General features: G+C 48.6%; 1 protein-coding gene across 1 annotated transcript in view; it reads right to left on the bottom strand.

Moving 5' to 3' along the window:
- Positions 1-2,918: 2,918 nt before the first annotated feature.
- The window catches only part of LOC135828053 (formimidoyltransferase-cyclodeaminase-like), a 12,246-nt gene continuing 815 nt past the window's right edge, over positions 2,919-14,349 (bottom strand). Inside the window, exons 2-7 of the mRNA XM_065340487.1 lie at positions 10,743-10,843; positions 9,161-9,303; positions 7,243-7,320; positions 5,595-5,774; positions 3,574-3,711; positions 2,919-3,077 (exon numbers count right to left, since the gene is read on the bottom strand). Of these exons, the coding sequence (XP_065196559.1) occupies positions 2,919-3,077; positions 3,574-3,711; positions 5,595-5,774; positions 7,243-7,320; positions 9,161-9,303; positions 10,743-10,843 (799 nt within the window). The remainder of the gene's footprint in view (positions 3,078-3,573; positions 3,712-5,594; positions 5,775-7,242; positions 7,321-9,160; positions 9,304-10,742; positions 10,844-14,349) is intronic.

Below are 14,349 nucleotides of genomic sequence, written 5' to 3'. Positions count from 1 at the left end.
GACTGATCGCTGTCTCCATTCTCCCCTGTACAAGGCACTTCATTACTTTAATTGCTTGCCCACCCAGCTTCGCCAAATCCCTTCTCGTACTCTCTTCAAATCCCAGATATCCCTGCTGTTGCACAACTCTGTATGCTCATGTAACGACCAACCCTGCCCGTACACTTAAGTAGTCATTAATCCCTGCTCACCCAACTCTTCCTCACTATTTCTCCTCTCTCACACTAGTATCTAGTATTGGCCACTGGCTATTGTGATACTGTAAAAGCCATTATTCTAACGAGGTGCATATATGAGCCAGGGACTATAGAAACCGCCCTACGACGTTTGATATCAAAATCAAGTTATGACGTTTCAAAGTCACGCGACTCAAAGTTACGCGAAGCGCAGAACTCGTCACTTTTGTTTCGACAAGACTCAAGAGCTGTCCTCTTGTTATGTTGATTAGGTGTTTGGTGAAGACAATAGGATTCCCAGCGATTGTCGAGTAACTCAAGAGGCTCCACTTGCTGTGATTGATTATGGCTACAACATCTAGTAGACGACGCAGCTCGATGCTGTGTGGAGTCCCTGACGCAATAGCGAAGGCGCTTGAATCGGACGACGAGAATTTTTACGGATTCAGCGCTGGCACCCACGAGTCGTCCGCGAGCGATTCCGACACCGATGCTGACAGCGACGGCGATGATATGCCACCTAAGAAGAAGACGTATGGAGTCGCAGCAAGCTCGAGTGCTGCTAGTGTTGTGTCGAAAACGCCAAGCCCCGACAGCTCGGAAATTTCAAACGCGGAGAGTGACACCGACTACTCGGAATCGGATGACGAGCCAGATGACCCCGCACCTGAGCCACCGACGACGGAGCAGGTGAAGCGTGGTCTCCTGTCTTCAGACATACGCGATGGGATTGAGAGAGGTTGTGGATGCAAGTCGAAGAATCATTGGAAAGTCATCCCAGAGCAGCAGCTCGAGGACTACATGTTTGAAGTCTCTAAACTCCGAGAATCGAAAAAGCGCTTCAAGCAGTTTGTTCTGGGCGCACTGACTGGAAGCATGCGAAAGTCGACGACTGGTGGTGGTGATCGACCTTTCTATTTCCGCTATCATGTACGTGGTTACGAGTTGTGCAAAGACGTGTTCATGGCAGTTCATGCTGTTGGAAGTCATGTAATGAAGCGCCTTCAAAAAAAGGCAAGCAAAGGAGTCGTTCAACTGGCACACCATGGCTTGACTGGGAGAATACCAGAGCACTTAGCCATTTCAGCAGACATGGAGCAGGATGTAGTGCAGTTTATTTATTCATACGCTAACATGTACGGTCTACCTCAGCCTGCAGCGGAACGAGGTCGTGCTGAAGACCCTCCAGTATACTTACCAGCATCCAAGAACAAGAAGTCTGCATACAACATCTATACCAAGACCGTCACACAGTATTCGCCTATTCATTACAGGTCATTTTGCCGCATTTGGAGGAGACAGACAGCACACATCAAAGTGATGAAGCCAAGGACAGACGTATGCGCACTGTGTGACAAGCTGCGGGACAAAATTCGTGTCGCTCGTACAGAGGAAGAGACGGAATGTAGTGTTCAGGCCCTGCGTTCGCACATATCACTTGCACAAGAGGAGCGGCAGTACTACCGAGACTTAGTGGACGGCGCGCAGGCGTCACTGGATGAAGCTGAGGGCATAGTTCACTATACATTTGATTTTGCCCAGCAACTTGAACTGCCATTTCATACTCGCCAGGTCGGTCCTCTGTATTTCAAGGTCCGCTTCAGGGTTCAATTATTCGGCATTGCAGAAGAGGCCCGCCAGCGGCAAATGAACTTCCTGTTCCACGAGGGCCAAACGATCGGTGAGGATGGAAAGAAGGCGCACGGCCCGAATGCAGTTGTATCGATGCTCGATGAGTTCCTAACATGCCACACCGATGGGAAACGGAACATTCACTTTCACGCGGACAACTGTGTAGGCCAGAACAAGAATAAAACTGTACTGGCCTACATGGCATGGCGCATTATGTGTGGCATGTCAGATACCATCGAGCTCTCGTTCATGCGAGTGGGCCATACTCGCTGTGCAGTGGACGGCTACTTTGGGCTCCTGAAGAAGAAGTTCCGTGCGTTAGAGATGGACACTATGCAAGATGTCATGGATTGCACTTCATCCTCATGTGCCGCAAACACCCCGCTTGCATACAGCTGGTCATGGAGAGAATGGGATACTTACCTGAGCACCATCTTCAAGCCTCTGAAAGGGATCGGGCACTATCAGCACTTCAGGTTCGCTTCTGACAGCCCTGGTGTGGTGCACATGAGGAAGGAATGCCACGGTGAAGAGGAGTCATTCACCCTGTTGAAAGATGAAACCTTCAGGGAGAAAGCCAAGGATGCAGTTCGCCCAGCAGTATTACCAGCACCAGGGATATCAGATGCACGCCGCCAGTACCTGGAGAAGAATGTGGCTCAGTACTTCTCGGAGGGAAGTCAGCTCCCTTGGCTGCCTAACTAGCAAGAATGCCGGGAGATATACAACGAACATTACAAACTGTGTACATAAATTTGCTCTATATCGCTCAATTGACATGCCATTATTAAATAGGTGGTTAGGCACATTTTACCATCGCAGATCAACTTGAAATTTTGTTTGAGCACATTACCATACCATACCAACATTTTGAGAGGAAAAAAAAAATTTCGCCAAAAAGTGCCATAGGGTGGTTTCTGTAGTCCCTGGCTCATATAACGATTTCCCAAAATTGACTGGTTTATGTGTACCAAAGGTAACGATTCTCACTTTTTCTCAACGCTCAATAGGACAGTATATGTATCGATTTCTGTATAACGATTTCTATTTTAACGTCAGATTTCTCCCCGTTAACTCGTTCTAGTTAGCACTTCGTTATATATCTGGCTTTTACAGTAATAAAGATGCAAAACTAACCAGGCGTATCTGCTGTGCCTCGTCGGTGATGAAGAGGTTCTCGCTGTGCATGTAGTGCCTGGCACTGTCCAGCATGGCCTGCAGGGGAACTAGACCAACTAGCTGTGAGCCAACCACCGCCAGACTCAACGACTGAGCACAAAACACACGCACGCACACACACGCACCCACCCACACCCACACCCACACACAGACATACACACACACACAGACACAGACACAGACACAGACACACACACACACACACACACACACACACACACACAGAACAAGAGCACAGCACAACAAACAACGAGATTCGTTCAAACAAAGCTGCCCGAGACGTTTCTTTAGGTTTAACTTTGAAAATGGTACTATCATGTCTCTCATCCGGACCTCCGAGTTACAGGCACCTCGGTCTACCGGGCACCATGTGGGTGAGTTTTAGTGGAAATATTACTACTACCCTTCCTAAGGGTTTATTCCTGAAGACGGGCCTGGCCCGAAAATTTGGCTTTTATCATTTTTGGAAGAATTTGTAGCCAAGAGACCGTTTTCGAGTAGTGGTGTATAACTGTGTGAAACAGGTTCTGAGAGATCGCGAAAATTTAGTGACGCGTATATACTGTGCGGTTTCTAGTAGTCGTACCTGTGAGATGGCCTTGCACTCCTCATAGACTTGGTGCATGGAGGTGACTGTGAAGTCAGTCAGGTTGATAGATACTTGCGCCATGTTCTCATCACTTAAGTACCAACCAATAGCCCGGCAGGACTTGAACTTGCCCGGCTGCACACCGGCGGACAGAAACATACACATACACACACATACAAACACATACACGCATCATACGCATGTACATACGCGCGCACACAAACACGCATACATCATATGAATGTACACACACACACACACACACACACACACACACACACACACACACACACACACACACACACACACATACACACACACACGCACGCACGCGCACGCACACACACAGTGTCTGCTCTAGGATTGTAGGACAGCCGGGTACACGTGTACCTGGCGCAACCATTTCAACCGGGTCGGAGCCGGGTACACATGTACCTGGCGCTGTCTCACCAGCCGAGTCACATGCTTCAACTGGTTGGTTGGTTTATTTTAATTCGGACAATAAACGGGAACTAGGCCCAATGATATAAAGGCGAATGGATAAGCCGCATTTAGAAAAGAGAGGACAGGAATTAGAAAATTACGAAAGAAGAAGAAGTACTGGAGTCTGACACATACAAGCCATGTAGTCAGTCCTTTCAAAGTTCGAAAGTGTAAAGTACCAACCGGGTCACAGGTGACCCGGTACTATATTTTCAACCGGGTTCAAGCGCCGCCCAACCGGGTGGATTACCCGGCTCACCCGGCGCTGGAGCAGACACACACACACACACACAGGCATTGGGTATCCAGTTCTCTACTCAAGCATTTACATGTACATGTAGGTATTGGTTTCCACTGACCAAGGCTACATAGCACACTGACGAAAGCTACATAGCACACTGACGAAAGCTACATAGCACACTGACGAAAGCTACATAGCACACTGACGAAAGCTACATAGCACACTGACGAAAGCTACATAGCACACTGACGAAAGCTACATAGCACACTGACGAAAGCTACATAGCACACTGACGAAAGCTACATAGCACACTGACGAAAGCTACATAGCACATTGACGAAAGCTACATAGCACACTTGAGGGGATAATCTCTGTTATTTAGATTATGAATGAGGCCCAGTGCCAAAGAGTCCTTACCGTACGAGTAGAATCTCTCACGAGGAGCAAAGTTTAACGATTCATTAATTAAAGAGAAAAAAAACCATTGAAGCGTAACCTAAACCCTCATTCTCTCTTCTGTTCTGGAGAAATGAAACATTGGGGGTGTAATGTCAGGGGTCATTGAACTTTGTGCCTGCAAAGTCTTACATAATATATGTTCTGAGCTTAGACTTGTTAAACTACCAACGATCAACTAAAAACTATCAACTATTACGTTGTTTGGGACAATGTCAAGAGTATAAGCTACCAAAAGTGTGCAGCTCCTGATACCCTGCCTATGGGGTTCGCCGATGGTGAAAACACACATCACGTGGTATAGTGTTTCCGTTGCATGTTTCTAAACCGATTTGAGCGAGCAGCTGAGTAATACAAATACCAAAATAGCTCTCCTTGACAGAAATTTACTCCGCTTTATCCAACTCCCCAGCATGGTCATGGCAGATAGTCGGATAGCGCATGCTAACCTTCGTTGCATGCCGTACAAATCGTACTTGAAACAGGTGACGTAAGTTTTCACGGTGTTACTAGTAAACACTCTTGGGAGCTTATCTACGCTTGACGATGTGTACGGGAAGTCCTTAGAGACTGCCGCGGTAAACAGACCGTGTGGATAACAAAGAAAAATCCTGCCTCCGGCAATAATAATGGATGGCAGGGACAAAAGCAGCGTGTACAACATACCTCATCCCTTGAACGCCCCTGCTAAGCAGCGTGTACAACATACCTCATCCCTTGAATGCCCCTGCTAAGCAGCCCGTACAGCATGCCTCATCCCTTGAATGCCCCTGCTAAGCAGCGCGTACAGCATACCTCATCCCTTGAACAACCCTGCTAAGCAGCGCGTACAGCATACCTCATCCTTTGAACGCCCCTGCTCGCGTATATCCAAGGCCACGCGGTGTGCCTGCTCTTTGGTCGAGAGCATGTTGACATTGTAGGCGATAAGAAATGGCCGAGCACCGCACACTGTGGCACCCCAGCTTGGCACAAACTCAGCGGGGCCGTAGTCTGGAACCCAGTCAGCCAGCTTGATCTGCATTGGGAAAAGCAAAATAATAAAAGAATGCAAAGAGCCGTTTCGGAGAAAGGAGTTTCAGCAAAGCAATGACTAAAACAATTTTTTTGGTTTGTTTTCTCATATACATGTACATTATTCTATGTAGGGTCACTGATGACCATCGAAGAGAAACATTTCTGAATTCGACTTCACATAATATATTTTTATTATTTTATTAGTCCATCATGGTATTATGTTAGGACATTTGAGGCCACATGCCTCGTACTGCTCTTTTCTCTCCGAAACTCAACACTTGCAAGCCAGATATGAAAGAAAGAAAAAAAAAAAAAAAAAAAAAAAAAAAAATATTATGGTTGATAAATATGGTGGTAAAGACACACCTGGCAATATGGCGGTAAACACACGCCTGCCCACACACGCTCTCTAGGCTGCAAAGTTCTGGCACAGTGTTTACCGCCATATTGCCAGGTGTGTCTTTACCACCATATTTATCAACCATAAGTACAGCTGCAGTGGTGTCTTCAGCTTCATTCATCATCGTATTATGTCGGCTTTAATTGCTTTATTCATTGCTTTGTAAAAGAATGCAGCGCAATTGAAAGCAGGAACTCAAATCCGCTGTCTCCAGAATTTTCGGACCTGCGGGACCTGTGCTTCAACGGTACCAATTCAGCGGACAGAATGTGTATGCTATCGTGTAGGAACTCGCTCCATAGAAGTGTGTGAGTGCGTGTGTGTGTGTGTGTGTGCGTGGGTGTGTTTTGTGTGTGTGTGTGCGCGCGCACGCGTGTGTGTGTGCGCATGTGTGTGTGTGCGTCCGTGTGAGGCATGTTATAACATGCGAAGGATTGCCATGGTTCACATGCAATGTTGAGAGTGATGAAAGCAGTAATTTATGTCGGGTTTAATCCTTTTTCAAACACACACACACACGCACATAACCACACACACAAGCACACACACGTATACACACAAGCACACACACACGCATGCACACACGCATGCACACACACACGCACACACACACACACACACACACACACACACACACACACACATGTACACACACACACGTATACACAAGCAGCATAGCTAAACTTTGCACCTCCAAATGCATGTACATGTCAGGGTTCTTGTTTTTTGCGGAATCAGCAACAAAATTGTCGATCGATTGGAGTTGAAAAGATGGAACAAATACTCAACTGAACACTAAGACGCAAAGCCTACTCCGAAGGCCAAATACAATAAGACATGATGGACCACGCCATAACAGCAGGGTGTGAAAGCAATCTCCAAATCAATGAATGCATGGAGCTGGCTACACCATGAAAACGACGTCATTCCGAAAAAAAGAGTTGCAGCAGCTACTCACCAGCTGCAACAACTCTGGCCAGTTCTGTGCTCTTGGCGACATGAATAGCAACAGGTCTCTCATAGGTGCAACGGTACGGCAATGGATGGCAACTGCACCATTCCAACTTACCTTGGCAGCAAGACCTTCATATTCCCCAGCCCGGATTGATGGCAGCGAGACACGGTGAGGGCCTTTCACTGCAGCATCCTGCCAGACAACACATAGCACACACACACACATACGTGAAATAAGTTACAGCATCCTGTGAGCCCACACAGAGCCCACACACGCACCCCCCCCCCCCCCCCCCCACACACACACACGAAAACAGTATCCTGTCAGCGAAAGGGGGGGGGGGGGGGGGGTAGTTGATCTTACCAAGAGTACATAACCCCCCCCAGAGTGTGCAACGCCTGATCCAGCTCTGCATAGGGTCTTGGTCGAGCGGAATCGGATCTTTGCGTCATAATACCGTACACATCTGAGGGGAACCCGGGAAGTCGCGGGTACTCTCGGATCAAAAACAATGGTACCCTGCCTCGAGACCGGCCTTGCGCTGGTGTGGAGTGTACACATGACATCAGAAGATCCGATTCCGCTCGACCAAGACCCTATGCAGAGCTGGATCAGGCGTTGCACACTCTGGGGGTTATGTACTCTTGATCTTACTCATGACTCATTACACACGGTTCCGTGTCTCGGGTTAAATAATGCAAATTGTCGAAGACCGTGTTCGCAAATTTGTTCGTTATTCTACTAAAGAAAGTTTGTTATGGACAATCTCATGTTCAGCGCAGCCCTAGCTGAAGTATTGCTCAGCCCTAACTGAAGTATTGCTCAGCCCTAGCTGAAGCATTGCTCAGCCCCGGCTGACGCATTGCTCAGCCCTGGCTGAAGTATTGCTCAGCCCTAGCTGAAGCATTGCTCAGCCCTAGCTGAAGTATTGCTCAGCCCTAGGTGAAGTATTGCTCAGCCCTAGCTGAAGTATTGCTCAGCCCTAGGTGAAGTATTGCTCAGCCTTAGCTGAAGTATTGCTCAGCCCTAGCTGAAGTATTGCTCAGCCCTAGCTGAAGTATTGCTGAGCCCTAGCTGAAGTATTGCTCAGCCCTGACTGAAGTATTGCTCAGCCCTGACTGAAGTATTGCTCAGCCCCGACTGAAGTATTGCTCAGCCCTGACTGAAGTACTGCTCAGGCCTGACTGAAGTATTGCTGAGCCCTAGCTGAAGTATTGTTCAGCCCCAGCTGAAGTATTGCTCAGCCCTAGCTGAAGTATTGCTCAGCCCCGACTGAAGTATTGCTCAGCCCCGACTGAAGTATTGCTCAGCCCTGACTGAAGTACTGCTCAGGCCTGACTGAAGTATTGCTCAGCCCTAGCTGAAGTATTGTTCAGCCCTAGCTGAAGTATTGTTCAGCCCTGACTGAAGTATTGCTCAGCCCTAGCTAAAGTATTGCTCAGCCCTGACTGAAGTATTGCTCAGCCCTGGCTGAAGTATTGCTCAGCCCTGACTGAAATATTGCTCAGCCCTAGCTGAAGTATTGCTCAGCCCTGACTGAAGTATTGCTCAGCCCTGACTGAAGTATTGCTCAGCCCTAGCTGAAGTATTGCTCAGCCCTGACTGAAGTATTGCTCAGCCCTGGCTGAAGTATTGCTCAGCCCTGACTGAAGTATTGCTCAGCCCTGACTGAAGTATTGCTCAGCCCTGACTGAAGTATTGCTGAGCCCTAGCTGAAGTATTGTTCAGCCCTAGCTGAAGCATTGCTCAGCCCTGACTGAAGTATTGTTCAGCCCTGACTGAAGTATTGCTCAGCCCTAGCTGAAGTATTGCTCAGCCCTGACTGAAGTATTGTTCAGCCCTAGCTGAAGTATTGCTCAGCCCTAGCTGAAGTATTGTTCAGCCCTAGCTGAAGTATTGCTCAGCCCTGACTGAAGTATTGTTCAGCCCTACCTGAAGTATTGCTCAGCCCTAGCTCACTGCTGAAGTACATATATTGCTTAGCCCTAGCAGGAGTAACACGTAGTGCTGCGGCGTTCACAAACACACTTACCTGGTACAAGTACACTGGTACGTGCAAGTCCGCAGCCAGCCGCCTGGCAAACTCGTTGGCGCACCTGACCGCATCCGCCATACAGGCGTTGGCAACCGGGATGAATGGACAAACGTCCAGCGCTCCCAGCCGTGGGTGTTCGCCTTGACAAGGCCGATACGGAGTCACAGAAGCACAACGAACACGGGGTCACTCAGAGCTGCTGCAACACATCAGCAGTAGCAGCCGACAGCTTTAAAGCCACCTCGACGCCAAAAAGCATGACAACACGATAGCCAGCCAGTGATTGCTACACACCACAGCTACTCAGAGTTAATACAGTGAAACCTGGTTAAGAAGAACACTAACAACACAAACTTTCGCTTTAGAAGAATTAGTGTTCTTAGGTCTATTGGATAAATCACTGTGTATTCACTGGGTATAAAATATGGATAAGGAGAACTCCCATTATTACAAACAAATACCATCGGTCCCTTGGTGTTCGTCCTAACGAGGTTCGACTGTACCTAAACTGGATAATGTGACTTACTCTGGAAACAACAGCCGAAAATATCGCGACTCCTTTATTCACGTTCTAAGGCGTCACTGCACTCAAGAAAATGTTGGTTCAGTGGAACAAAAAGACTTGACGACCATGAGTGGATATAGATGTACAGTACTACTGCATCGGGCGGTCTTCATCGCTTTTCGGTTTTTTCGTTTAATCCACGGCTGAGATGCACGCCGATCGAATGCCGCATTTATACGCTAATTTAATTGGTCCATAAAGGGTTAAAATCGTGTCTTACTGACATTGCCGGCTAAACCAAACTCCCTAGCCACAGGGCTGTATATGCATGCCATGGCTGTATATGCATGCCATGGCTATACATGCTTGCCATTGCCAGTAGGCGGTAGCTCCCCAGCCACAGGCTGTACATGCGTGCCATGGCCAATAGGCGCTAGCTCCCCATCGCGGGCATAATCAGGCCATCAGGACCGATTTACGTCATTTTGGGGGAATAAGTCGACCTTTCAACCTACCACCTTTCCTAATATGTTGCTTCGTGCAGTAAGAAATCAAATCAAGCACGCTCTGTCTGTCTGTCGTGATGGCTGAATCTTGCCCTTGCCTGCAGCCCTCGGCCCTTGAATCTTGCCCTTGCCTGCAGCCCTCGGCCCTTGGGCGGACCGTAGTGACACGTATTTGAACGACTTTTTACGACTGCTTGCTGCTTTCACGCACCCCTTGCGCAATAGCGCAGGGTCAGAGGTTACCTGGGTGCTGCGTGTAAAACGTAGTCTGCATGCAGGCTTAAAAAAATGTTGCCTTTTAGGTTTTATATGATTTTGTACAGGATGTTGTATGTACGTAGTCTGTTTTTTTCTTCTTTTTTTACAAAGTCCACATATCTCCAGACACTGGGGTGAATAATGGAGTGTGGTGGTGGGCCTCATTAAGCTCAGCCGACCAGAGGTCTCCGCTTTATAGCTTCATGGACGCACCAAAGGGGGATCGGGTAGGGAGGATTAAGTGGAAAAAGAGAACTGTAGAGGGCCTTATAAGCGAATGGGCTCAACGGTGGATCACTACGGTACCAACCTTTGTGCCCGCTCATATCAATCAGCTGGTGAGCAACTCTACAAGCATGCAGTGCTGCTTCTACAACATCCTCCGGTCCACCGACAAACGTGTACACAGTCCTGAAGGACAGACACACACACACGGAGACACATGGTGGGAGAGAGAGAGAGAGAGAGAGAGAGAGAGAGAGAGAGAGAGAGAGAGAGAGAGAGAGAGAGAGAGAGAGAGAGAGAGAGAGAGAGAGAGAGAGAGAGAGAGAGAGAGAGAGAGAGAGAGAGAGAGAGAGAGAGAGAGAGAGAGAGAGAGAGAGAGAGAGAGAGAGAGAGGGGGGAGGAGGAGGAGGAGGAGAAGGAGGAGGAGGAGAAAGAGGAGGAGGAGGAGGAGAGGAGAGAGAGAACAACATCAATGGATGGTGTCTTGACTCCATAGCCCACAAGCATGTTTTCACAGAGGCTCAGGATGCAGCTTGCCATGCTGTACACACCGCCAAGGAAAACTGGATCCAACAAACAGCGTACATACAGCGCTGGCAGCTGAAATCCGACCATTGAGCCATGTGTTCACATTCTAGCGGTCTCTATTTCCTAGGTTTACTATCCCGTGTTGGGTGTTTGCGATGTAACTGGCGCACCGCTCAGGGGTTGGATTTCAGTAGCCAGCACTCTAGTCCAGACTGGACCGCTTCACTGGAAGGCCAGCATGGCGTGTAATCAGGGATGAACAAACCTGCCGCTTCACTGGAAGGCCAGCATGGCGTGTAATCAGGGATGAACAAACCTGCCGCTTCACTGGAAGGCCAGCATGGCGTGTAATCAGGGATGAACAAACCTGCCGCTTCACTGGAAGGCCAGCATGGCGTATAATCAGGGATGAACAAACCTGCCGCTTCACTGGAAGGCCAGCATGGCGTGTAATCAGGGATGAACAAACCTGCCGCTTCACTGGCAGGCCAGCATGGCGTGTAATCAGGGATGAACAAACCTGCCGCTTCACTGGAAGGCCAGCATGGCGTGTAATCAGGGATAAACAAACCTGCCATACTGGCCTGAAATCAGTGACTGATCAAGCAGTACAGTAGTCACCGAATGTGAGCCGCACCTTTCCACACTCTAAACTTCAAGAACAAAGAAGGGGGTGCGACTCACAATCGAGTGTGACTTCTTACTTATGCGAACGTATTGAAACAATTTGGCTCAGACCTGAAAATGGGTTGCGACTTATAATTGGGGAAATGCAGTATTCAAGTTGGATGGAAAGACTTGTGCATCATTGGGTGAGTAGCTACAGCGCTGGCTTGAGCACTTTACGACAGTATTGACTATTGAGTGTCTGCATTGTGTTTCAGATCGAAGTATTCACTGATTGGCATCAACAAGAAGTAAACAACTTTGTTGCCAGCCTAACTTATTACCGCTGCCTGGTGTTGACGGTGGCCTTCGACATTTGTCTTTTGCTAGCTTGTGTGGTACCTCACCCGCATAATTGCTCATTCACGGTTCTCTGCTCCTGCGATGCGACTGTAAAACGGGTAATTTTAGCGACGGTGATATGTGATACAGTCAGACCTCGCTTATCCGGTCCTCGTTTATCCGGATCCCTCGCCATCCGGAAGAAAATTGTTGGTCACCGATTTACAGCAATGCTATGCCCACACACCAGGCAGGCACAGTGGGTGGGTCAAAGACCATGATTGAGATACGAGAGGTACCTGGTTCAAGTCCTGCCTGGGAGCGTTTTTCCAGCCGTGCTGCTACCCACAGTCAACTGGGAACTTGTGGCCAGGCACAAGGGGTACATGGATGCAGCTAATGGGGTCGCTTTTGGCACTTGTGCCAGTGGTTGTGAGACTTACCCACTCACCCCCACCGTTTGGCGTTGCATCTGCCGCTAGGGTTTATCGGGTGTTAGCGGCCGTCGTGAGTTCCCTTCGGGAACGGATACGATAATTTACTTTTTTTTTAATTTTTTATGCCCACACACAGTGTGTGTGTTCGATTATCCGGTTCCCTCGCCTATCCGGATATTTTTGTGGAAAACGGATGTGTGCGGTTAAGCGAGGTCTGACTGTATGTTAGCGATTTTTAGCGAAAGGAGTGTTTTCGCTAACGTTTTGCTGCGCCAATCGAAATTTTGCGTGAAGAGAACAGTACGGATCGTCCTTCTTTCTAAACTCTGAAACTCGGATCGCTAAAAAATTTCGTCGCCAATTGGTCCAGATTCAGAAAACTTTGAAATTTGCACCTGCTAAAATTAGCCTTTCTACAGTACCTTGCAGACTTTCTCCTAATTGTGCGTCTGAGTTTGCCACTGTTCCAGCCTGCTGGCGTAATGCCTATCTTGTCCCCAGTCCTACGAAGGGTGACCGGGGAAACTGCAATAACTGCCGTTGCATCGCACCACTCGATGTGGTGGGGAGAGTGTGGCAGGATCGCACAAGACCGACTGCGGACCATAGCAGAAAAACAGCTGCCTGAATCGCAATGTGACTTTCGGCCTCGACATGGTTGCCCTGATGGGATATTTAGGTCCGTCAGGTTGACGAGAAGGCGTGTGAACATCGCACGCGGGTATTCTGCACATGCGTGTGGACCGGCGTAATGAGTGGTCCACGCTAGCCTGATTCTTCGGCCGATATCGAATCGTAAGAAAACATCCTCAAGATCGGCCTGGTCTGGGCCGTGTTGTCGCACGTGTTTCCGACAAATTTGTGTGCGTAGAGGTAGTCCGTGTCTGTCCGACACAGCCGGTCGATTTCTTGTCAGAGTCGGTGTCGGAGCGTCGGCGGAAAAATCGGCCTTGTGTGAGCCAGGCATACGGCATGCGACTCGGTTCAGATAGATGCCGTGTGGCGTGCCCTGTCGACCCTTGCTGCACTGGATAGTGGATACAATGGTGCAGTTCATCCCGTCCTTCCACGACAATGACATGATGGCGACGACGGGTGGAGTGGGTAGTGATGTCACTGACTGCTTTCGGGTTCAGGATGGTTTAAGACAGGGTTGTGCCACGACCCCTGTACTTTATAACCTCAACCTCGTCCTTGTCTTGCACTATCACGGCGTACATATTTCCTCTCTATTTTTCCCACAAAGCCACCATGCTGTGGAATTGTTTACCGCCATCTCTCACTTCTATTTTATTTATTTATTTATTACAGCATCTCATAGCACAGTGAGAACACCGGCCAATACAAAGAGAGAGGGTGTTAGCCAACCACGGCAAGGAAGGGAGAAGGGGAGGAGAAAAAAAAAAGAACCGGCATGGATAAGTAGTGATTGCAACAAAATGAGAAACACAAAATCAAAGTCAAGGCGCGACAAGGCTCTTAAAAAGGCGGAGGGAAGAAAGATCCTTAGCTTCTTGGGGAAGTGCCAGCCACGCAGAGTACGCAGTGAAAAGGGGAGAGTGAAGTAGAAAGGAGGACTTGGGTTTCGGAAGGGAAAGGGAGTTTCACGTGCTACGGGAAGAAAACTATAACCTGTCTGCCCGAATTCAAACAATCCCTCTTGCAGCACTTTCGCCGACACACTCACTACATTTATGGCACACCAACCCCATTGACTTTCGCCATTGCTGTGCCTGCTTATTTTTCTTTTGTGTTTCTCTCTTTGCACGCTTGTACTGT

The sequence above is a fragment of the Sycon ciliatum genome, chromosome 12, assembly GCF_964019385.1.
Source record: "Sycon ciliatum chromosome 12, ocSycCili1.1, whole genome shotgun sequence".
Lineage (NCBI taxonomy): Eukaryota > Metazoa > Porifera > Calcarea > Leucosolenida > Sycettidae > Sycon > Sycon ciliatum.
This window is presented reverse-complemented; position numbering and strand designations above follow the sequence as displayed.